The 24,487-nt window shown below is 43.3% G+C and overlaps 1 protein-coding gene and 1 non-coding gene across 2 annotated transcripts in view; both read right to left on the reverse strand.

Moving 5' to 3' along the window:
- Nucleotides 1-456: 456 nt before the first annotated feature.
- LOC132477192 (U4 spliceosomal RNA) lies at nucleotides 457-599 on the reverse strand. Its single transcript, XR_009530214.1, has one exon. It is a non-coding gene; the product is annotated as a U4 spliceosomal RNA (small nuclear RNA).
- Nucleotides 600-6,163: 5,564 nt separating this feature from the next.
- SLC23A2 (solute carrier family 23 member 2) overlaps nucleotides 6,164-24,487 on the reverse strand; it is a 147,846-nt gene continuing 129,522 nt past the window's right edge. Inside the window, exons 11-16 of the mRNA XM_060077922.1 lie at nucleotides 21,033-21,180; nucleotides 19,803-19,908; nucleotides 14,331-14,460; nucleotides 13,283-13,420; nucleotides 12,333-12,428; nucleotides 6,164-10,752 (exon numbers count right to left, since the gene is read on the reverse strand). Of these exons, the coding sequence (XP_059933905.1) occupies nucleotides 10,520-10,752; nucleotides 12,333-12,428; nucleotides 13,283-13,420; nucleotides 14,331-14,460; nucleotides 19,803-19,908; nucleotides 21,033-21,180 (851 nt within the window). The 3' untranslated portion in view covers nucleotides 6,164-10,519. The remainder of the gene's footprint in view (nucleotides 10,753-12,332; nucleotides 12,429-13,282; nucleotides 13,421-14,330; nucleotides 14,461-19,802; nucleotides 19,909-21,032; nucleotides 21,181-24,487) is intronic.

Below are 24,487 nucleotides of genomic sequence, written 5' to 3' on the forward strand. Positions count from 1 at the left end.
AGGTAAAACATAACAAATAAATGATATGTATGTGTGCATATATATATTACACATGCACACACATACAGGTACATTTATAAGAGGCTCTCTGCTACCTGTGCATCTCCAAAGACAGTTGCTTCATAGGTGATACAAATTGGAAGTTTGGGGGTCAGCGTCTTCATAGGTTGGAAGGTTGGGACAGCAAGGGAAGAGAAGTTTTCTTGCCCCTTAGGCCAAGCATGTGTCTGGAGATAGCACTGGCCCAATTCAGGCAAGGGCTGCCTTGGTGTGTGTGTTGCGGGGAAGGGAGTGATGAGGGGGTGGTCACTATAGACTTCTGGGCACTACTCAGTGGCAGATGCCTAAATCTCACCATCTGAGAGTCATTCCTCACCGTGGTTATTTTTCCTCCCAAGGATGGAATGTTCTGGAAGATTTCATCCAACAAGCCATGTCATTTATTAGGCAAAACCTTCCTATACAGGACAAAAGGTGTATTAGCTTCAGCACTTTCATATTTTTACTGAGATATATTTGGCTACAACTGTTATTTTAATTAGCAACAATCGCGCCTCGGATAAACCTCATTGGCTACGATACTGCCACTGAGCAAAGCTACAACTGTTATTTTAACGTTAAGTACAATTTGAGGAAGTGCAATGTTTTATATTAGTATTAGAGGAGTACAGGGACTTTCCCATTTCTTAAACTCCAATATTGCTGAATACAGTTATAATCCAATTTTCACTACTCAGCCATAAAAGGGAATTGGATGGTCTTATGCTAAGTGAAATAAGTCAGATAGAGATAGACAAATACTATATGATATGTGGAATCTAAAAAATACAACAAACTAGTGAATATAACAAAAAAAGCAGACTCACAGATATAGAGAACAAACTAGTGGTTAACCAGTGGGGAGATGGAAGGGGGGAAGGGCAAAATAGGGTTAGGGGGTTAAGAGGTACAAACTATTAGGTATAAACTAAGCTACAAGGATAAATTGTATAATAGAGAATATAGGCAATACTTATAATAACTGTAAATGGAGTATAACCTTTAAAAATTGTGAATCACTATACTGTACACCTTTAACATACAATATTGTACATCAACTATACTTCAATTAAAAATTGTAATACAATTTTCATCCTCTTTGAAAAAAGCATTTATATAAGTAATTTGTATTTAAAATAGTTAGAAAATACAGAAATAAAAAGATAGAAAAAAAGGAATAAATGTAACCTGTAACCCCACTTCCCAAAGATAATGATCAAAAGTTTTGGAGTATATTTTCATTTCTTTTAAGCACACATTCACATAAACATAAAGGTATTTGTAATAAAATTGGAATATGAGATATCTTTATTGCTGAATAAACAAGAGTCTGGTAAATGGATGCAGATGGAACCAAACTGAAGAAAAGTCCAAGGAGAGGCCAACTCAAAAGGCCTAAAGGATTTTAATTTCAACTCATGGGCTTTGGGGGGAAAAGTAACTAACCAAATCCACCGTAAGTCCTGTTGTCGAAAAAACAGAAATCTTATTATTTAGTATAAACAGTCAGGAAAAAAGAAAATCACCAAGCACATGAAAAGGTTCAATAGTCAAAAAAAGGGTCTGGGCTTCCCTGGTGGCACAGTGGTTGAGAGTCCGCCTGCGGATGCAGGGGACACGGGTTCGTGCCCCGGTCTGGGAAGATCCTACATGCCGTGGAGCGGCTGGGCCCGTGAGTCATGGCCGCTGAGCCTGCGCGTCCGGAGCCTGTGCTCTGCAACAGGAGAGGCCACAACAGTGAGAGGCCCGTGTACTGCAAAAAAAAAAAAAAAAAGTGTCTATTCTGAAAGAAACATTTCCCAGTGAAACAAACATGACATGGGAGAAAACTTTTAAGCCAAGTTCCTAAGATACATTTTCAGTGGACTTGAGAGGTTATTGCATCTATGAAAAGATCGCATCATGGAAGATTGTGTTTTAATTTAAATACAATTACAAAGCCCAAATTTAAAAAGGAATGCCCCCTAATAAACTACTGGATCTGGGAATTGAGATTTCATGGCTGTAAACATCACAAAAGGAGAGACCACATGCTGCCTGATGGAAGGACACACATCACTTATAAAGTAGTGCTTCCCCCACCCCAGGCAAAGGAATATGTTTGGGGGGAATGCACTCAGCACCTCCTGTAGGAAACTACAGGACAAATAAATTGCTCAACAAAATAAACTTCAAGGAAGGAAGAGAGAAAGAAAGAGTGAGAGAGCAAGAGAGATGTATCAATCAATATCAATGGCAACGTGTGGACATTATGTGGATCTTGTCTCTAGTATTTATAAGACAACTGGAAATTTGAACACTGACTAAAAATGTATCATATTAAATAAACCCCGCTAATTTTTAAAGATAATTGTTTGGTTTTTAAAAAACTATCTTTTAGGGACTTCCCTGGTGTTCCAGGGGTTAAGAATCTACCTTCTAATGCAGAGGACACAGGTTCGATCCCTGGTTGGGGAACTAAGATCCCCCATACCGTGGGGCAACTAAGCCTGCACACCACAATGAGAGGGCCTGCGTGCTGCAACTACAGAGCCCAGGCGCTCTGGAGCCCACGTGCCACAACTAGAGAGAAGCCTGAGCACTGAAATGAAGAGCCTGCACACCACAACGAAGAACCTGCGTGCTGCAACTAAGATCCGATGCAGCCAAAATAAACCAATAAATAAATAGGAAGGAAATTTTTTAAAAAATCTATCTTTTAGGGGTAACTACTGAAATGTTTATAAATGAAGTGAAATGTCTAGGATTTGATCAAAACAATGGGGAAGGGAAAGTTGAGGGATGGAGATGAAACAAGAGTGGCCAGCAGTTGATACCCATTAAGCTGGATGATGGGCACATGGGGGGCTATTATGCTATTCTCCCTACTTTTGTGCATGTTTGAAAGTTACTAAAACAAATTGCTCAAAAATTGCGCTAGAAACATGAGCAAGAGATTAGGTATTCCAGAAAATCAAGTCAGTGACTTAGATCATTGCACAGGAAATTCTCCCAGAACTTAGAGGAAATGGAAAAAGATAGTACGAGTGAAACTATATGAAACTTAGAGAGACGTGGGAGATGCAGTGTGAACATAAAATCAGAATTCCAGAAGAATGCACAAACAGAACCAACAGGGGACAAGCAATAAACTTCATTAAAGAACATGTCCATTATTGGTTTCTTCTCTAACCAACAAGTTATTTAGCAATATTTTATACATCCAAATACAGAGATTTTTAAATTTATTAACTTCTAACATTGTGTATAGTTATGGAACATGTTCCATATGATATCTATTTTTGAAAAAAATTTGAGGCTTGCTTTAGTGCCTAGAACACGAACAGCTTTTAGAAACATCCTTGAGTGCTTGTGACGAATGTGTACTCTCTAATTGTTGGATGCAGAATCCTAAAAATGCCCTTTGGTCACTTAACCTTGCTTAGCTTTTGTCTGCCTGACCTATCAAAGGCAAGTATTGGAACCTCCCACTGGCAGGTGGACTTAACAATTTCTTCCTGTAGTTCTATCCATTTATACTGCATAAATTTTGAGGCTATCTGATTAGGTGCATGTGCTTAATATTGACTCCTCTTTGTAAATTAAACCTTCCTATCCTTTTTTTTTTTCCCCTTTTGGTTATGCTGTGCAGCTTGCAGGATCTTACTTCCCCGACCAGGGCTTGAACCCGGGCACATGGCAGTGAAAGCACTGAGTCCTAACCACCAGGGAACTCCCAGAACCTCCCTATCCTTAACAATTTTTTTTTTTTTGTCTTAGGATTTGTCTGAAAATAATATAATAGATGGTTAGTATTTGCCCCATGTGATTTTTCCCCCATTCTTTTACTTGCAATTTTGCACATCCTTATGTAAACCAGTCTCGTGTAAACAGTGCTTCTAAACATATCTGTGGTGAAGGAGCAATTGCTTTTTGTTTTTCCCAATCCATTATAGGTTAAGACTTTTGTAAAATATACCAAAAAATAAATTTCTAGACTTAAAGACATGCAAACTACAAGCCAGATATTTTAGTATTAGATTCAACACACATAAAATGATTGTCAAATTGCTTAGAAACTTTTATAGTTTCTAAGCCACTATCAACTTCTGAACATAAGTTGCTTCAGCCTTCAACAATCACAGCCACACTTTTGAGCCCAGTGCTGTAAACAGCATATTATCAGGATTTTGTTCTGTTATCTGGCCTAACAAACTATCTTTTAATTGGCAAGTTTAGTCCATTTACAGTTGGGCTTGTTATAGTTGGTACATTTGGGCTTGTTTCTCTTATCTCTGTAAGTCTCCTCTCTTCTCCCATCACCAAGTTGATATGGCCTGGAATTATAATTTGAGCACATTATGGGTATTTTTTCTTTCCTTTGGCCTTCACTACATTTTAATGACCAGGTGTTATAGACTGTTTGTGTCCACCCAAATTCATCCGTTGAAACCTAATCCCCAGTGTGTTGGTATTAGGAGGTGGGGCCTTTGGGAGGTGATTAGGTCATGAGGTTGAAGCCCTCTCGAATGGGAGTAGTGCCCTCATAAAAGAGCCTCAAAGAGCTTGATCTTTTTGCCCATTCCACCACGTAAAGACACAGAGAGAAGATGGATATCTCCTATCTCCGAATCAGGTCCTCACCAGATACCGAATCTGCCACGCCAAGATTTCTAGCCTCCAAAACTGTAAGAAGTGTTTTTGCTTCTAAGCCACTCAGTCTATGGTTTTCTGAGAGCATCCATAAAGGGCCAAGACGCAAGTTTACCCAGATCTTTACTGCTCACCTTTCCCTCAGTTATCTCGTACAGTACTTCCTAGGTTTGTTTTTCCTCATATTTAAGTACTTCATCCAAAGTACTTAAATGGGGGCCTTTGAGTGGCTAGACATAAAAATTCTAAGTTCAAAGTTTTTTCTTCAGTCCTTAAAAATGTAACTCCACAAACAGGGCTGCTCTTGGAAAATCTGGTGTCCATGGGTTCCCAGCTTTAAAGGGCTTTGTTTTTGCTCATTCTCTCTGGAAGCTTTCAGAATTATTTTTGTCTTTGTCACTCTTAAGTTTTACTATCCAGCAGTGAAGATGAATGAACTACATCAGTTATGTACCAACATGAAAGAATCTCACAATGAGTAAAATGTGACAATACATACACCTTTTACATAATGTCCCAAAACACACAAAACTAAAACTAAACAGTAAATTGTTTAGGGATGCATATATATGGCAAAATTGTGAAGGAAAGCAAGAAAAGGATAAACCCAAATGGGGATGTACCAGGAGAGAGGCCCATGGGGTCGGGAGTGGCAGGGCCTTTAGTACTGAAATGTGCTATTGTCCCAACTGGGGGTGAGAACATGGGTATTCTTTTTTAAATACCTCACATATATTTTCCGCATGTATATAGTGTAAGGTAAGACACTATCACCTTGTAACTGGATGCCTATCAGTGGCTCATAGGTCAGGATACTGGGAACAGGAAGCAGCAGGTTGAACACCCTATGGGAGTGGCTGTGGTGGTCACTATGGCTGAAACTGCCAGAGACAAACCAGGGATAGAGATGGGGATGGAGGAGTTCTAAGTTTGTTCTAAATTAAGAAACACACCAATTAAACACTTCTGGAATTGTCTTCATACCCCACCAGGAGCCATGCCTCTGATTGAATGAGCTGTCACCAGCTGCTCTCAGGCTTGGCTCTGAGCTTTTTCTGGCACCCACACCTCAGCATTTCCTGTCCCAGCCTAAACAGTCGGCCTGAAGGGGCCAAGACTGCTCTGGAGACTTTGATTCCACTTGTGTGGACACGACAGCCTTTCTGGTCCCTAAAATGTCTCCAGCCTCCAGATGTCACTAACTTACTAAGAGACTCATAATTTCACGCCAAAGTCCAGCATGAGTGCATCCTCTAACCAAGGTCTCCCTTACCCCTTGGGCATCCTCCCAAGGAGCCCATCGTGGTTCTCTAGCTGTGGGGGCCAATTCCTCCTCTGAGTCTTCGATGTATCTAACAAAGGTGAACTTGTTGAACTAAAATTTTTACTAGTTGAGTTCCCTTCCCTAAGTGATGACTTTTAAGTAATGACAGGTTTCTTTAAAGACCAGCCAAAGAAGGTACATGAACAGCTGAACTGTGTCCAGGAGAGCTTTTATTTGTACGGAACAGTTTTAAAAATACAGAATAAAATAGCTTTATCTCTACTATTATTCACAACATCTGGTCCAAATATTACATATTTTTAAAATACTTAAACGTTTAATGAAGCCATGTTAGAAAAACAATATGAAAATTCTTTTTAAAAACTCCGTAAAAGAATTAGACATCTCAAAAAACAACCCCACCCCAAATACCCTCAGTATGCAAAATAAAAAACAAACAAAATCCCAGAAAGGTATATAGCCAAAGTCAGTCACAAAAACTTAAGGAAAATATAGGCATCCCCACTGTTTTAAGAACAGTCAGAAATTTATTAACATGTCAAACAAAGGTTGTTACGAGCAAACAAAAAGGGTATTAACTTGACTATCAGTAAGACGGCACCACTGGGAAGGGTGTCCTAAGTGTTGGGAAACACACAGAGCAATTCTAAGGAGGCTGGATGTTACTAGTGTAGAGTGAAGACGAGGCACAGTCCAGAACAGACTTAAAGGACAGGAATGTGTGGAGGCTGCTGAAAAGGGATCCTCTGCGCTAACGTGCTTCACAGGTCCATGGGCAGATGCTGAACGCGGGCAAAAACGGGCAATCTTCTTGCACTACTCCAGTTGTGACTGCGGGAGGGGTGGAGGGTGGGGGAGATCCTATTCTCTGTGTCAAAATCATAAGGGGACAGAGCACAACACGCATGGCATGTGAGGCCCCAGGTGTTTCCCTAAAGCCAACAGTGGCTCCCTGGAGAAGTGGGCCCTGTGAGAGCTCAGGCTGCCACGGTGTCCAGGGGGCACAGCTGGGTGAGCACACCAGGGGGCAGCAACAGTCACGCCAGGCCTGCTGCCTGCAGCTGAGCATCCACCCCAAGCCGTGGGGGTGAGTGTGCAGGACGCCGCCTTTCTTGGCGCCACACAGGTTCTGATGAGGCTTCCGCCACAGCGCCTTGTTCGTCTCCTATCTGGCCTGACCACTCTTGTGGCATCGATATTATGGAAGATTATAGTTGCCAACTTCAAGTCTAAGTTGCTAGTACCAATATTTCAGCAGAGACATGAATTAAAGAAATAACAACTTAGCTCATGGTCATAAAGTATATGCATGGGTAAATAAAGTATACACACATATGAAAGATTCATCAATGGAGAAATTCTATCATCACATGACATTGTCATGAAAATTATCATTCCCTCCCTGGAAAACTGTGACTATTATCCTGGGTAGAAATGTTATTTTACTATATGGAAATACTGTAATATTCATGCATAAACCAGGTTGTCATCATGAAAGTCAGTATTCTACAGTATGAAGCAAATCCTGTGTGTGAATTTGTTACCATGAAAACGGGAAACCATCAGGACCCATGGTTAAGCCACTTCCCTTGCCTTGATCAATCACAAGAAACTTACTACAATCTAACATTTGAAATCATCTTAAGAAAGATTCTGTATCAATGAATCTATGTTTACTTCCCTAGTGAGAACGAGAATGAAAATTGCCTACAAAGACTGGAGCCACTTCCCATTGTGAACCATTTAGATATTTTATCAAATCCAGTGGTGGGTTCACCCTTGCCGCCACAGTGATACTGTAGCATCTACTGTCCTATTTATAAGTTTCTACTTTCCACATCAGGATCACCAATGTAAATGTGGAAACGGTGGGTAGGTGTTCATGTGGGAATTGGAGGGTGAATGCCCTGCCCAAGGACATTCACATCCAAAATATCCTAAAACATTCTATTGGCCAAAGCATAGCGGGTATGTGGACCCAGCAATGGAAGTGGGAGGTGCACAGGCACAGACCGTACATGGCCACTGTGTCCCCCAAAACCTCGCCTTCAGGTGTGTGCTTAAACACAAGAAGCAGATGAATATATTTTTCTTTCAACTACAGACTCATTCTGTAGCATATCTGCTAGCCAGAGGACACTTCCTAATCTCCTGTCCCCTTCCCCCACCTTGGACAGAGAATCTAAGTTGGCCCCAATGGAACAAGAAGGGCAAAAACCCTCTTTTTCCAATAGGAGGTGTGGGCACAGGGCTTCTTTGCACATTTGAAGGCTTACGGAAAATATCCCCCCCAGACCAGCAGATCTGAAACCTCTCAATAAGTCCAGCCCAGGAGAGTTTTCAGAAGGGAGAGGATTCCTAGACATCTGAAGCACATGCCCTGAGTGTTACCCACTGGGAGGGAAGATTCCTGGGTCAAGTTAAGCTGAAAGGAACTTGTTCCTGAATTACCAATGGTTCAGAGGCTTTCATTTGGATATTTGGTCCTTCTGCTCATCTAGAGAGCTAGAATACTGCAGTCTCTGGGATGTTTTACAATTTCCCTCATTGTTCAGAGGAGAGAAATTGGAGATGCTGAGCAAAATACAAATAGAAGGAACTAAGCAACTAAGGGGACAACTAGGGCTGTCAGCCTCGAGGGCTTACCAAGTCAAACGGATGAAAATCATTTAACCAGTGTGCTTCTAAAGTAAATATGCACCAAATACACTTCAAAAAAACATACCATACAAATTTAAATTTAGAATCTAAGTTCTTTACTTAATCTGCAATAAGGTCTTGGCAAAACAATGCAGTGGCTCTGAAGTGTTCTTGCCAGAATAGGCCTTAAAGTCCCAAACTTTACAGGAGTCAAGGAGGCTGTAGTGACCCAACAATGCTGCCAAAGACATCCCGGTGTGGTGAGCTGAGCCAGCTGCGGGGGCCGGAAGTTCACCATGTGGACACAAGGCTGCCAAGAGCCGTGTGTTCACTGCCTGGTAAACAACCAGGTAAATACTTAAGAAGCACTACCTCAAGAAACGAGGTCACTCAGGATTTTCCTTTGATTGCAAATTTCAAGCCAAACTCAATAAAAGTCATTTTTGTCAGAAACAATTTAATATTATTAATTAGAATTCAACAGAGGGGGCCTGCCAGCTGCTCTTCTTACTACCTGCAGCAATAACTTAAACAGGAAAGGCAGCATTTGGCCAGGGGATCTAGTCTTCCCCTCTGCAAAATCAAAATCCAGTGGACATTCAACATGGCAACTCACAGAAAGTCTCCTTAAGCCTTAACTGCCAGATATGAATGGCAACAGAACTGCAGTGATTAATTTACCAGGAGGCCGCACCATTCAACATGGCGGCTGTTTGTCACCTGCCCCAGCTTCCCTTCTTCACAAAACAAATTCACGTATAACTTAACCCATGGTTTCTGGGCTCTGGTCCAGTAGTCAGTTTTGATAAATAGATTAAGCATTATGTATTTACACTTCCATGGTATCAAGCAATACAAAACACAACCACAATAATGGTTACTGGCCTTTAAGAGCCAGGAAAACAAGCTTCCCTGATGGTGTCTACAGCTTTACAAACGCTGGTTCCTTTCTTAATGGGGGATAGGAGGTGAGGGACAAGTAATAGGGATGTAAGGTAAGAGGGTCACATGGAAAAACACTGATTTCAAAAATCTATAGTCAATAACGTTAAATAGGAATAAAATCTTGTAATAATAGATACACACAACAATAACTGACATCCACATGTCAGCAGAACCAAGACCCCCATAAACACCTGCTTGGTGCCCTCATGGGCACTCTATACCCGTCACACCAGCCAGGAATGATAAATGCCAGCTAGAGTGTCTCAGCTACTAGTAAAAAAAAAAAAAGAGGCCAATATGAGATGTGCCGGCCCAGCTTGGGCCGGGGTGGCACCAAGAAAGTGTAGTTGAGCATCAGATAATGATTTCAAGGTACCTTCCCTTCCCGTCCAATCCCCCAATTTCCATTCTAATTATATTTGTACAAACTTTACCCATGCACGGATTTGGGCATAGGGTAAGCATGTCACTGTTTTCAACTGGCCAGCAGCCACCTCCTACAGGAGTATCAGGGAACACAGAATCTCACTTGACAGTGCAAGGATACTGGTGCCCCTTGACCAGAGGAGGTCTTTGCAGGTGAAGGTCCTGGTGCTTCCAAGCACAGAAAGCCCCTGGACCCTGGAGGTGGCCTGTAAGAAAGCTAGCACAGGGTGTTAGAAGGGGACTGAAAACAAGGAATCGCTGTGGGCTTCAAGCATCCACTCCCACAGGAGGACAGGAACTTCAAATTCAATGACCATGGCCAGCAATGGATGCTCTCAAGGGCAAAGGGTCAGGGGCTTAAATAAAAAGATAGGTGAGACACCATATTAGACAGGATCACAGCCCACAACAAAAAAGCTACTTGTAATCTGTCTTAGCTCCGGGGTGGACAATGTAAATGCAGATCTACAAACATATATGTTACTGCTTGTTACTCAGCAAGGAACTACAGGTTCATGCCTCACTGCGGCTGGGCCACAGGGCAAGCTACGGCTATACTGTGGCCTGTGAGTCTTCATCTGAACTCCGGCTGTTAGTGCTCTTCCTGAGGCCTTTCCATGTGTAGCCTGCAAAGGTTGGGCTGATGGGTAAGTAGCTGAAACATCTGTATTTTTTAATAATGTTCATGCCAAATGGCAAGTCGTAGGATTCCATGCCATCAAGAGACTTGCTCCCTTTGCCCACGCCCTTCTTCCATTTCCTGATTCCCCTTTCCTCTGGAGTACCTGTGGAACACACACACACAACAAAACAAAAACAGAACAACAGAATGTTTAGTTACATAGTTCTACCAAGAATTGAGATTCTCCACTGCTGCTGTCTTATAAATTGAAAGGAATGGGATGGCAGGAAGAACACTTGAGGAGTAGTTGATGCCCAGTCCAGAAATCTAAGAATCACTAATCGCTCAAAACAACCACTTCTCTCTAAAACGCCGATCTGATCTTGCAAAATGGGGCCCAGAGTCATTATTACATATCACAATGCCTTCACCACTTGGTCACTGCACACCCACCCACCACTCATCCAGACATATCACTTTTCATACCGTTTTGCTCCATTTCAGTGGGTGGGGGGTGGTGCATTTGTCACATATTCCCCACTTGTTGTGCTCCTGTGAGGATGAACTGCCACTGGCATAACACTCCTGGCAATTCTGTACCCTGACAGATGAGTCAGGGAGAAAGATCTGGACCTACAGGGTTCAGCAGCTCCTGGACTCCTTTACAAAAATCTTTCCAGTGCAGAGAGGAGCACTGGCACCTGCTTTTAGCTACATGGGAGCCCTAACAATGTACTTCTCTGCCTGAGCCTGGGTGTTGAGCTTGACTCTATGGTGCAGGGCTTAGGAACCTCTCACACATAAGCTATGCCCTCCCATGGGCATTTCAGTAATAAAACTGACTTTAATTTCCATCTGCCTGACTCCTTTGTCTCTCTCTCACTTAGTGCTGACTTAGGAGAGAAAGAGGATGTTACTGGCCTCCCACAAATCTAACACCTTCCACCTATTCATGTGTGTGATTCCTTCTGCCAGATGTGTTCACCCCTCATGCCCCTAGTAACCTCTTCTTGATTGAGGCTTTTTGGAGGTAGGTTACGGGCAAAATCTCAATAAAACCTTCAAGCTCAAGAATAAACATCATCCTTCCTTGACAGCAGATGAATCTACCAGTGCATCCATGGCAGCACTTTACAACGATACAAAGCAGCCTCCTCTAGGAAGCTGGGAAGGCCACAGGGCAGGGCTGACATCACATCCTAGTCCATCACCCAGCACTTGGCATAGAATGCACCAGCTGTGAAACAAGGGCTATGGGTGTTGGAGAGAGCTGCCTCCATACATCTCTCAGGCACTGGTCCTGGCAGTGGCCTGCCTCTGCAATGACTCATTTAAAGGACAGGCTCCACAAGGAGAAGAAGTGCTGCCCACTGGTAGCAGCTGGCTCAGGAGCGTGTGAACAAGTCAACGAAAGCCAAACTGCAGAGCTCCAGGCAAGGTTGAGCAGAGGGGCAGGCAGCTGGAGCATGCTTAAGGCATCCCGCTGCCACTTCACCATATGCAAGGAGCTCATCTGCTTTTCCTTAAATGTAATTCAGCAAGAAGGAAAGAAAAAAAACTAAGTTTATTAGCAAAAAAGTGATTCATGAAAGGTGGCTGAAAGTGTCCTCTTAACCACTTTAGAAAAGACAGTTTTAACCAGTGATTGCTTTGAACTGATTCACTCTTCCTGCTTCCCATATTTATTTGGCAAAAAAAAGTAAGTCACATATGTAATAAGCATGTTTGATATATACCACATACCTGGGATGGTGTTATCCAAAATAAAAGCCACACAGCCTCCTACAAACATAGCAGTTGTGAGAAGAACATTCAACACTTGATCGATTCCTGTTATCCCTGAAAATGACATAGCAACTGGTCACTGCCAGCCAGAATAGGCCTGCCCTTGACTTAGAAAGAAACACTGGGGTGGACACTAATTGCCAGTCCGTCAATACAGTGCATGAAAGTGTAAATTTCTGCTATGCATGTGTAGATAAATTTTTGCCAGTAACATGTTAAACTACTATGAATGCTTTCAACAATAATCAAAAGTTATCTCCATAAGGAAAATTCCTAACAATGGTTCACAGATGATAAATCTAATAGAGTGAAGTTCAACCTGTAATGAACTATGAAGACTTTGGGGGTGGAGGGGGGTGTTGTTTGCAGATTAAAAAAAAAATCAATATAAAAGATGGCTATTGTAAGGCTGAAAATTTTACAAAGTGAATAACAAGACAAAAATATTTGTGGGGTCAGCAATCAAACGAAGGGCTTCAGAATTCTGGGTTACTAATTAGTGCTTAGCTTCTTTTAATTAGGAGCAACTTTATTTCTAAAGATGTTATCACATGAATGAGATATATTAAGACAGAAGTTCACACACTTTCTGTATTTAAAAATATAATGCTCCCCAACAGAAAAATAACATGTGTTTGGTGAGAATATGGAGAAATAGAAATCACTGTGTCCCACATACCTGGTGGGAATGTAAAATGGTTCACCTGCCATGGAAAACAGGTGGTTAGGAGTGCAAAGGGCTTCCAGATAAGCTTTAGCCAAGTGGGATTTAAATGAAAAACATAGATGAACATTCATCAAAATGATTCCTGAAGTTCCAAAGTTCTCTCCAACTGGTGATGAGCTGTTTGTGAACTGCTGGCTGTGGTTCCAACTTCCCCACAAGATTCAAGGCCTGTTTTCCCTACCTGTGACGAGAGGGTTCTGTCTGAGGTAACTTGGAAGGACAAGCCCAAAGAAGATTGAAAATCCAAGCACAAAGAGGTTCCGGGAAGAATTTAAATCAATGAACTGCAGGTTAGAGAGTCCAACAGCTGTGATCATTCCTGGAGAGAAAAACATGAGATCACAAGTCCCATTATCTCACCTACGGCATGGATGACAGATAAACTGTCGAAGACAGACTCCCTACAATGTCCTTTCTCGGTCCCATCAGAAACAGGTTGGGAGACCTGCGTAGTGACAGGACAGGGACCCAAATGTGACCACCTGGGTCTCTGACCCAAATGACCCTCGGCCTAGGCACTATTTGGGCTTAAATAAGGGGCATAAACATCACACTATGCTTTTTTTAGACCAGGCAGAAAACTAAGGACATTGGTTCTCCCTCAAAAACTTGATTCAAACAATTTAAATTACATTGGGAAATGCACCCAAATATCAAGTCCCTGATTACTACAGCTGAATGGCACAGAGATCAAATAGAGTCCCATCGTAAAAATGGTCAGTTTTTTTTTTTTTTTTTGCAGTACGCGGGCCTCTCACTGTTGTGGCCTCCCCCGTTGCGGAGCACAGGCTCCGGACGTGCAGGCCCAGCGGCCATGGCTCACGGGCCCAGCTGCTCCGCGGCATGTGGGATCCTCCCGGACCGGGGCACGAACCCATGTTCCCTACATCGGCAGGAGGACTCTCAACCACTGTGCCACCAGGGAAGCCCAAAAATGGTCAGTTTTAAATGGCCCAGAGGGGAAGATAGTTTGAGTTTAAATCAATTAGAAATGGCAACTAGAGGGAATAAAATTTAATTTGATTTTTCCTAGCTCGATTATTCTACCTTTAACATCAATTCAACTCAGAAAGTGATATGTGTTTCTATGTTTTTAAGGTATATCCTTTTGTATTTTAAAAAAGAAATTTATCGTTACCTTCAATCTCACTGAAGGGATTCCTTAGCAAATGTGAAGAAAGAAAAGGAGCCTGAGAAGGAAGCCGGCTATCAAGGAAATGGAATTTTACCAAAGAGAGTACAGAAGAGGGCGCCAAGCACAGGATCCGGGAGCGAGGCGAAGAGGGCACTGAACTTTCCAATCATGCCCAATGCCAGCATGAGTGCTGCACCGTACTGTATCACCCGACGACTGCCAACCTGTGGGACACACAGAGGGCAGAGACAGGCATTCACCTCGAGGCCCTCCAGCAGCACACACAACTACTCAGGCCCCGTGGGAAAATGTGACAAAACCCACAGACAAAATCTGGATTACTCTTAAAACTTTTAGTTAAGAGGGTTCAGTCTCATTTCACAATAAGGATTGATCTCAATACTCTAAACACATAAATATTACTATAAACACAGCTAGAGTAAAAAGATTACCACCACCTTTCCTTGTTCCCATCCCATCCGGTTCTTGCCAGAAGCTGACTGTTCTGCTCTCCTTTACTACGGGGATCCTGGGGCTCAGCCTTTGCGTCTCCGAGCCCTGGGCAATGTCACCTCAGTGTGCACCTGCTCCTGCGCTCTGGTCCTAGGTTTCTAATGCTCACAGTCACTGGCCAGGATGATCTTCTAGTGTCTCAAATGCAAAAACTACACTTGGCCCCTGCTTCTCTTCTGGGTTCTGGCAAATCAGACAAAACCCCCAAACATTTCTGGAACTACTTTTCCTCCTGGTGTATTACTCATTAGAGGTGGCACAGCCTGGAGACCAAAGAGTGCAGGAGCTGCCTGGCTCCTGTCTCTGCTCCACCTCTAACTATGAGACAGGCATTAGCCTCTCTGGGTGGCAGGATCCTCATCTCTGTAACAATGAACGGTGTGCTTCTGCTTTGAGGATTAAATGAGATGCATGTAAAAGTCTGAACAGCACCTGGGAAGTGTTAGGTTATTTGACAGCCTCCCACCTGAACTTGCTGCCTCTGGCCTTTCCTCTGCTCACCTGTCCTCTCCACTATGATGGAGTGACCTCTTTAACATCGTGATTTGGGAGGTCAGTCCACTGCCTAAGTCTTGGGGTTCTCATCCCCCTTCTGGCCAGTTCTCAGACACATCCTTCAAAATACTACCCCAATGCTACCTCTTCTGCAAAGCCTTCTTTGATTCCAAGGCTTGGCTCCCCCAACTCTGGACTTCTGCAGCACCATGTAAAGCACTTCCCATGTGGTCCCAACTTTATTGGTTAAGCTTGATTTCTGCCTTCTAGAAGCGTTCGTCTAGTCCACTGTCACCCAGGCAGTGAGAGATGGAGCTAGCACTGGGCTCAAGAATCCTGCACTGTTGGCCCCTACTCTGTGCTGCCTCTCCCAGGAAATCATCCTGAGGACATAAACTGGATAAAAGAGGTTCCAGAAGTGGAATAGTGTCCACAGGGCTTTATGTATGATTTACAATGAATAGAAGATGGCTACTTAAATTTTAAGTAACTAAAATGAAATGAAATGAAATATAAAAGTCAGTCCATCAGTTGTACTAGCCACATTTCAAATGCTCAGTAGGCATGTGTGGCTGGGGGCTCCCACAGGGGATAGTGCAGGGTACAGAACATTTCCACTACTGCACTGTTCTCCTGGATGATGCTGGGATGGACCTTCCAACAGCTTCTCAATGTGCCCGAGGGTCAAGTTCAGAATAAGAATTGAATCTTTTACTGAGCTGTCCAGCTAGAATCAGTCACAGCTGACACTGGAGCCTAGCGTCCATTACTCCAATTTACAGTTCCTCCCATTATACCACCACTATATGCAGGGGAGCGGTGAAAAGGTCATGCACACTGGCAAACGGAGCAAAAATGACTTATGCTTGGCTGTAATACATGATTAGGAAGGCTTTCATTTACAAATAGCTTGTTTTTCAGCATTTTCAAGGACCTACTATGTGACCAGCACTTGGGAAACTGGGATGGGGGGCAGTGATGGATACAAAGATAAGACACAAGCTTATGATCAAATAATTGTACTGCTGCAATTGTTATGTTGCGTGGGACTCCAGTGGGAAGAGAAAACTCTGAAAAGTTGGGGAGGGTTCCCTGGAGATGGTCTTGAGGCATGAGTAAGAGAAAGAGCAACCAGACAGAGGGATCCACCTCCCAGCAGGGTCAGCCCTGTTAGGTGTGCAGGCGGGAGGGCTGAGCTGGCTCTAGGGATGCCTGAAACAATAAATCTTTTATGAAAACCATGCAAGGAAGGCTGATCTGCCTTAGATGCTGTCCAAAAAAAGCAGCAAGTTAGCCATTCTTCTGTTCAACAAACATTAACTGAGTGCCTATTATACATTTCTGTTCCAAACACCAGAGACACAGCCCTAAAATCCCTGCCCTGCTGGTGCTTACATGGAGCCTTCACATCTCCTTTCTCCACTCCCTGGAATCACCTCCCAGACTCCCTTCTGATCTCCTTCCTGAACTGTTGCTTTGCCTAGGGCCACTGAAAAATCGACACTGCATTTCTGACCTTCCAAAGTGTTCAACAGGGTGGTATGCTGCAGAGGAGAAATGACCTCCCTCTGGATACCATCAAAGAGATAGTTCAGCCAAGGAAGATGGTGTTTACTCTTCCTAGAAATAAACTTAGGGCTAAATATCATATAACAGTATCTCTATTTTGCTTATTTAACCACATGCTAAGTGCTTTACATCAAGTTATTAATTCCAAAACCTTGCAAGCTATCTTTATAGACAAGGGTATAGAAACTCAGAGAGGTGATGTAACTTGCCCGTGGTCACTTTAGTAGAATGTGATGGAGCCAGGGCTGGATCCAAAGCAGCCACCTCCCTACCATGTCATGCTGCCCTTCTCTGTGGGACAGACACTGGAACACACTCAGCAGAGAAGTCCTGCACATGGAATCCAACCCATCCAACCCTCAGAACTTCAGAACACACAATGGTGTACAGCCTCAACTCTCATCAAATAGTTAGAATGTCCATGTCTGTACATGGAACACCATAACTGGATAAAGGATAGCGAACAGTGGAGTTGCCAGGAAATGGAGGTAGATTCTCCGGAAGAGCCACAGATCACCCTCTTTCTATTTGTTCTGGAAGTCTGATACAATGGTCCAGACAGTGGTGTCTGGAAGAATTTCATACAGTGATGGAAACGTTCTGTATCTGTGCTTTCCTGTGGCCACCAGCCACATGTGGCTACTGACTACCATATTAGACAACACAGATCTAGATCTAGAATTGTCCGATTTCAGATCTGAGTTCTAATCAGAAAAATGACTGTCCCAAGTCCTTCAGCTGGACAAGAGGCAGAATACTGCCTATAACCTTGTGCTTCCCTTTTCCTGGGCAGGAATCTTCCATCAGCCACATGGCTCAGGCCACAGAGAAGTTTCTGGTGCAAGTCCTACTTCCCCACCCCAAGGCATCTGTGTAGATGGCTCAATTATATCCCCCTGTGAGTCAGGGCAATGGAAACCAATTCCAGGGCTGATATTGCTCTCAAATGGATAAGGCCTTCGCCTAGGGTGAGTGGGTCCAAAGGGATTCAGAGGTAAGATCAATTGGCTCAATTAAAAAATGCGGGCAGGGTGCCTTTTCAGAATAAGCTAGCACCATCGAAATTATAATAAAGATAATTAGTCCCCAAACTATTTCAGTCAAGTTTTAGAAGAAACCTTAATGACAGCACTACTTACTCCCTACAGTGACCTTGGTTAAATTATGTGATGATGTGTTTTAAAAAGGTGCAGAAAGGGAGCTGGCTTGTTAAACTGTTTCCCCAAGAGTCCCTCCATCTATAATAATTTTACTACTCTGTTATTTTGGATTAGTTATATGTCTACAGGTTCATGGCAGCAAACTGGCTAAAGAGTGGCTTATGCCCCATTTGGTGCCCATTTGACCCTTCCCTTAGCTCTGTGTGCTCAGCATCTGCTCTCACCATGGGCAGCAATAGGACCCAGGCATCCTGGAGGACGTGCCCATCAGGCAGCCCTCACATGTCATGTGCCAGGAACAACAGGTAGCAGGTGGGGCCACCAGCACACCCGAGGCTGAGCTCTGTGATGGCCTGGCCAACTTACAGGAAACCAACCAGCATGTCAGGCTTGCACAATGCATGCCCTGCTCCCTTTCACTTGGATTTGCAGTTACAATTAATCAAACTAAGTATTTGGTTTCTTTTTATCTGGTTATATAATCTTGCAGAGGGCTGGAGGAGGATTTCTAATTGTAAAGAGGTCAAACAGTTCTAGAAGGCTCCAGCCCACCCCCAAGTTCTCAAGTTCAGGAGGAAGACCTCTGACTCATGCAGGCCACCCTAGATGGTGAACCAGTTCTAACGGTGTCTAGCTGCGCAACATACAATGGCCAGGGCCGAGCTGCATTCCTCAACACCCTGGGCAAACAGCAAGCTTTGGCCCAAAGCAACTGGGATATAAAATTTATTTGCTAGTAAATTTGAAAGGCCAAGAAGTAGCCTCCTTTTTACTGAAGCTGGATTGTGGTGTCTGTGCTTGGAGTGGGGTGGGGAGGAGAGACAAGTGGGGAGGACTTCAGGCCCAGGCACTGCTTCAACCTGAGTGACTCGCTGTGGCTTGTTCTGCCACTAACTCCACAACCAATTTCATCTGAAAGAGAAGAATGATGCTGCTGCAGTTTGAAAACTGTGTTACTGTAAGACTGATTTATTTGTAGTGAGTAATATAATTTCTCACCTAGAACTAGTGCCATCTCCTAACTGGTCTCCTGCTTCTACCCTCTCTCCCGCCCACCATGTTCTACTTTCATCATAGCAGCCATAGTGACTCTTTAAAAAAAAAAAATCAGATGGAGTCACACCCTGCGGCCCCCACTTCCACTCGGCCCCTGGCAGCCTGTAGGGCTGCAGGACCTGGCCCTCAGCTACCCCAAGAACCTTATCTGCTCTTACCAGGCCCACTCCCACTTCCCTCTCTCCTTCCTGCCCCACTGGCCTCCTTGCTGATCTGCGGCGGCTTTGCACTGGCGGTTGCACTACTGGAATGAATGCCCCTCCCCAGGTACCTGCACAGTTCCCTCCCTCAGCTCCATCAGGTCTTTGCTCAAAGTCATCTTCTCAACGAGGCTGAGCCTGACTACCCGATTTAACACTTACCCTCCTGATCCCCCACCCTGCCCCATATTTCTGTCATACTTATGCTTACTATTTATTGCTTGTCTTCCTCTGCTAGAATCTAAACTCCACAGACAATGGGGATATTTCTCTTTTTTATTCACTGATGTATCCCAAGTGCCTAGAACAGTAGCCTGGCAAAGGGTCGGTGCTTAATAAAAATTTGTGGAATGTATGAAGGAATAGCACCGGAGTGCCTGCCTACCCAGGTCAGTCAAGGCGAAAGAGACCTCTATCAGCATTCCAAAACCCATCAATGAAAAAATAAGAGATGGGGAAGAAGATGATCTCGGAATTGGAGGCCATCCTTTTGGAACTCACAGTGGCCAGACCAATCAATGAAATGGATCAACATTTAGAGGCCCAACCATTTAATTAGAAAAATATTTGTACCTTAGTAATTCCCAAAACTCCAATGTTGGGACTGGATGAAGTAGAGCCATTCCCAGTACCAAATATGCCATCGAGAACACAGGAGAGACCCTCCACGAAAATGCCCCTAAAACGTAAAGGAATGGGGGAAAGAAAAACATTCATTCCACGGGAGAAATACGCTGAAATACACTCTAAATGGTTGTGACCCAAAGGCAGGGTCCACAGACCTGTAGCCTCCACACTCCCCAGGAGGGGTTAGCAATGCAGACTCTCAGGCCCCACCCCAGATCTGAAGACCTGCATTTTAACAGGATTCTCCATGCTCATTCAACTTTGAGAAGCACATCTCTGAACCACACATCAGACACAAATGTTTAAAAATTATTCCAAATTAAAAGATTTTAGCCAGAAATATAAAGTCATTTGTTGGAATCTAAGACAAACATGGGTCATCCATTGATTTGATTCCTTTCCTATTACTAATATAGTTTTATCAGAAAGGAAATGCTTTGTAATTTTGTAAACATTAGAACTTTTAAAAGAATCAGTATATAAATAATTTACTCATATGCAATAACTCCATTAGAGAAAAACAGAAAAACCAGGACTCTAAACCCCAACAGAACCAATGCAAGAGATGCTAAGACACCAGCCCTTTGGATCTCATCACACACAATCCCTTCTGGAAGGGCGGCAGCTGGCTGGGCAAGGCGAAATGATCTGGGCTGTTTTCTCTTCTCTGCAGCTTCCATAGGGCCCAATTTGCCCCCAGCATCCAGAAACTAAAGACCAGATGTGCTGAGAATATAAACTCCACAGCTCATAAACCTCTAGATTCTACAGACTTCATTTATTCCTGCTCTTGTCTCTCTCTATATGAATTGTAACTGTGACTAGAACTGCTGGGAAAACAAGAAATCAAAGGGGGCAATACATCCATGACCCAAACCAAGTAAAGAACAGTGGCGGTATCTGGTACTTGTTTTGGCGAGTTTAAGGTCTGCAGTGATCTCACAGAGAATGTCTTACACAATTGTTACCATGAGGAAGAAGGGTGGGAATTCTGCTCCATATTATGGATGAGGAAAATCAGGGCAAAATGGGGGCAGCGACTTATCCAAAACAAACAGCCAATAAAGAGCCCTGGTGCTTGGCTACTTCATGTTGAAACTCTTGGTTATCCAAACCAATGAGCAAAGTATGAGGCACTGGGCCCGATGAAGAGCTCGTTTTTTCTCAGGAACGCACCTGTTTATTGCATGGATGGGGGGCGGTGGGGCACAGGACAGCCTTGCACAGGCGTAGTAGTCCCCGATAGACTCGATAATACTGGCAACGACCGCACTGAGCATGCCGATGACACCAGCCGCAGAGATGGTGGGCAGTCCCCATTGAACTAAGGAAGGAAAACAAGCACGAAAGTCTCATGAACTTCCTTAGAGAGGCAGGCAAAAGTTTTCAGGACACTGAGTCATTCAGTATGTTAGAGGACTCTACAAGATCCACTCAGATTTTTGAAGCTCATGGAAACTATTTGTTTATTTTTACACCTAAGTCATCAGTGCACTAGATGCCTGGGAATAGTTTCTGAGTTGGATGAAGACAGCCATAACCAGGATTGGTCTGCTTTATTTAAAAGAAGAAATTGTTTGGCTGGAAGAGGTGGGTGCTACTCTTCCTGCTTCAAAGCCACACTCAGTGTCTGTTAAATTACAGTTCAACACAGCCTGCTTTGTTGGCATAGGAATTTGTATGAAAAGGATTTTTAGCCCTGCTGTGCAAAGCATGATACAAAATAGTGCTCCTGCCCAGGGGGTGGCGTCAAATGAAAAATCACCAGCTAAATTTAAATCCCAACAGTAAAGCATGGCACAAGGTATAGACAACCCTTCTCTAGTATAATTCCAGCACTTTTGTTTTTTTTAAGTAAACCATGTTACGGAAAATTAAAGAGTTTCCTTTGAGAAAGCAAAGCAAAGTCCCCAGGTAGCTTCATTTTGAGTATCCTATCCAGATTTAATTTTTAGTACGGTTTTTTTTTTCTTTAAAAGTATATCTATTTGGATACCGAAAACCATTGACCTTATTTAATAAAAATAGCATGAGGAACCTTCACTGTTAGAATGAATAGACTTCTTTGTAAAGTACCTAGACCTTCTTTCCCTGAACCGTTAGTTATAATAGAGCTACTAAATAGAAAGGACAGTGAAAAAAGACATGTATAAAATGTTCTCTTGTGCAGGGGCCAACAGTGTACTGAGGGATCAGAACACTAAAACATCTTGGAACCAGTGCAATGATTAGACTTCAAATGAAGGCAACCCAAACCAGGTCACAATGAGTACCAGTTAGGAAGTGAGGAATTAGCACAGTCCCTATCCAGGAAGGGCCTGGAGAGCAGGAGACAGGTGGAGAGGGCGTTCTGGGTAGGCAGCAGCCTGAGCATCAGTGGATGGACACAGCCGGGCAGGAATAGGCTAGTGCTCAGCAGAGGTGGGTGTGCAGCACGGGGCAGGGAGGTTTGGAAGGCCTTGACCAGCCCCCTGGAGGGGCTTGCCTCTGTCTCATAGGTAATGGGAGCAACCACAAGTTTGCGAAGAAAAAGATGACACGTAAAGTCAGATGTGCAGAATATGCCTGGAGTATGTGTGTACACAGAATTTTTCCTGCCTGGAGCTCACTTTACCCTGTGGGAGCTGACCAGGGGGTGCAGAGGCAGCCTGTGGTCAGGGGTTCAAGATGCAGACCCACCAGCAACCGGCTTGGTCAACATCTCATCTCTGGATTGGTTTGGAATGGATTCTTCACGTGCAGATGATTTCTTTATCAAGCAACATTTTGTGTTTTCTAAATAACCTTTTATATGGTTACCTTTGCTGATGTAGCACTGTGGTTTCATTTTAGTATCTTGATTTTGGGGGTTGGATTCTTGTTTTATTTTGCCATTTATTATTTTTCAGAAATTGCCTTTTATTTTCTGTCTTTTTACTTTTTTACTGCTTTCTTATTTTTTCCGCTTTGCCTGAAGTCCTTATTTTTAAAATCTTTATTCCATTTACTTCAACATTTAAAATTTGTAATCTTAATTTTTGATCCCTTTTCCTTCAGATTATTTATTTATTTAAATTTTAAACCTGCTGGCTTCCAGCCTTCTATTTAAGTCTGTTATTTCATCTTTCCTCTTATCTAGAAGCTTTAATTTATTTTGTTACTTTATAGCAGGGTTTCTCAACTCAGCACTGTTGACATTTTGGACCAGAAATCTGTATTTTAACAACCAATCCAGGTAATTCTTAGCATATTAAAGACTAAGAACCACTGCTCTAGATATATGAAAACTTGTCTCTGGATTAAGCCAAATCATTAGAGAGTACGTAAGACTACATCCTCTGGCTCTGGAAGTAGCTCTTTATCTCGGGGAGCTCTGGCAATAGAGAAGCTGGTGGCAGTCAAGGGCTGTTGTCAAGAGGAGCCAGACAGCACTCTCTGCAGTCATGACATTAAGGTCCTGTCCAACTTAGTTATGCCTCCTTATGCATGGGCCCCATGGTACCTGAGCAAAATCTCTCTGGTCTCTCAACACATGCACAGCTGCTTCTCCTGGATACCCCCACTCTGTGTTTCTATTTGTGCTCATCTTGGGAGCCGCATGCACAGGCAGCGAGGACCACCCCACATGTGCCGTGGGGGCTTCCTCCTACCTGCCCACCCATGCCTCCTCCTGACTCCCTCACCAATCGACTTTTAAACTCACTTTATCTCAAATTACATGTATGTTTATGAACCATGTACTGGGGGGGAATAGGGGGGACGAATTTGTGTATACATAAATACATACTTATACCATATAATCTGACGAGAATTTAGAAAGACTAAGCTTTTTACAGTGTTTGTAAATGTGTCAAGACCAGAAGGAACAACTGCCAGCATCCTTATCATTTAACATGCTTAGAACAGTTATCTTTTCTTTTTTTTTGGCCATGTCGCGCTACGTGGGATCTTAGTTCCCTGACCAGGAACTGAACCCGTGCCCCCTGCAGTGGAAGCACAAGAGTCCCAGCCACTGGACCTCCAGGGAAGTCCTTAGAACAGTTATCTCTAACCCAGTCTTAATATCCTTGGTTTTTCCTCCTTGTCATAAAATATGAAAATGTGACTGCTGGACAGGGGCATAAATTGGTACAACCCAACTAAGTTCAGGTTTCCATTCTAATAAAAACCTTAAATGCCAGGAACAGACTCTTCACAATACAACAACAAGCATGTGATCATCACTGGGTTCACACCAATCACTTTCGGGGCTAGGGTCTAGAAAATGCTACACATGAATCCAAGTGATACCTCACAGATGGGGATTGTACATCCCTGCCACCTGGCCAAGAGTTACCCAACACTGAAATTATAACTTAAGATCCATCATCCATCCATTTGTGAATGAATATTAGTTTACCTGACAGCTGTGACCAAATTAAAAAAAAATTATAGCTACCCATTAAAAGATTATACAAAGTCCATCATGCTTGAGCCGTCTGCTAATCTTCAGGCCCCTCCCACTCAAGTCTGTTCATTTCAGTGGCTTGGGTACTGTGCAGCTCTGTACTTGCCTTTCTAAGCAGCTGCCCTCAAATCCTGGCCACCAGAGCTCAAATCTGGCAAGAGACCCCTTTATGTCTGGGATTTTGCCCTAGTGGAACCAAAAGAAA

Source organism: Mesoplodon densirostris, chromosome 16, assembly GCF_025265405.1.
Source record: "Mesoplodon densirostris isolate mMesDen1 chromosome 16, mMesDen1 primary haplotype, whole genome shotgun sequence".
NCBI lineage: Eukaryota > Metazoa > Chordata > Mammalia > Artiodactyla > Ziphiidae > Mesoplodon > Mesoplodon densirostris.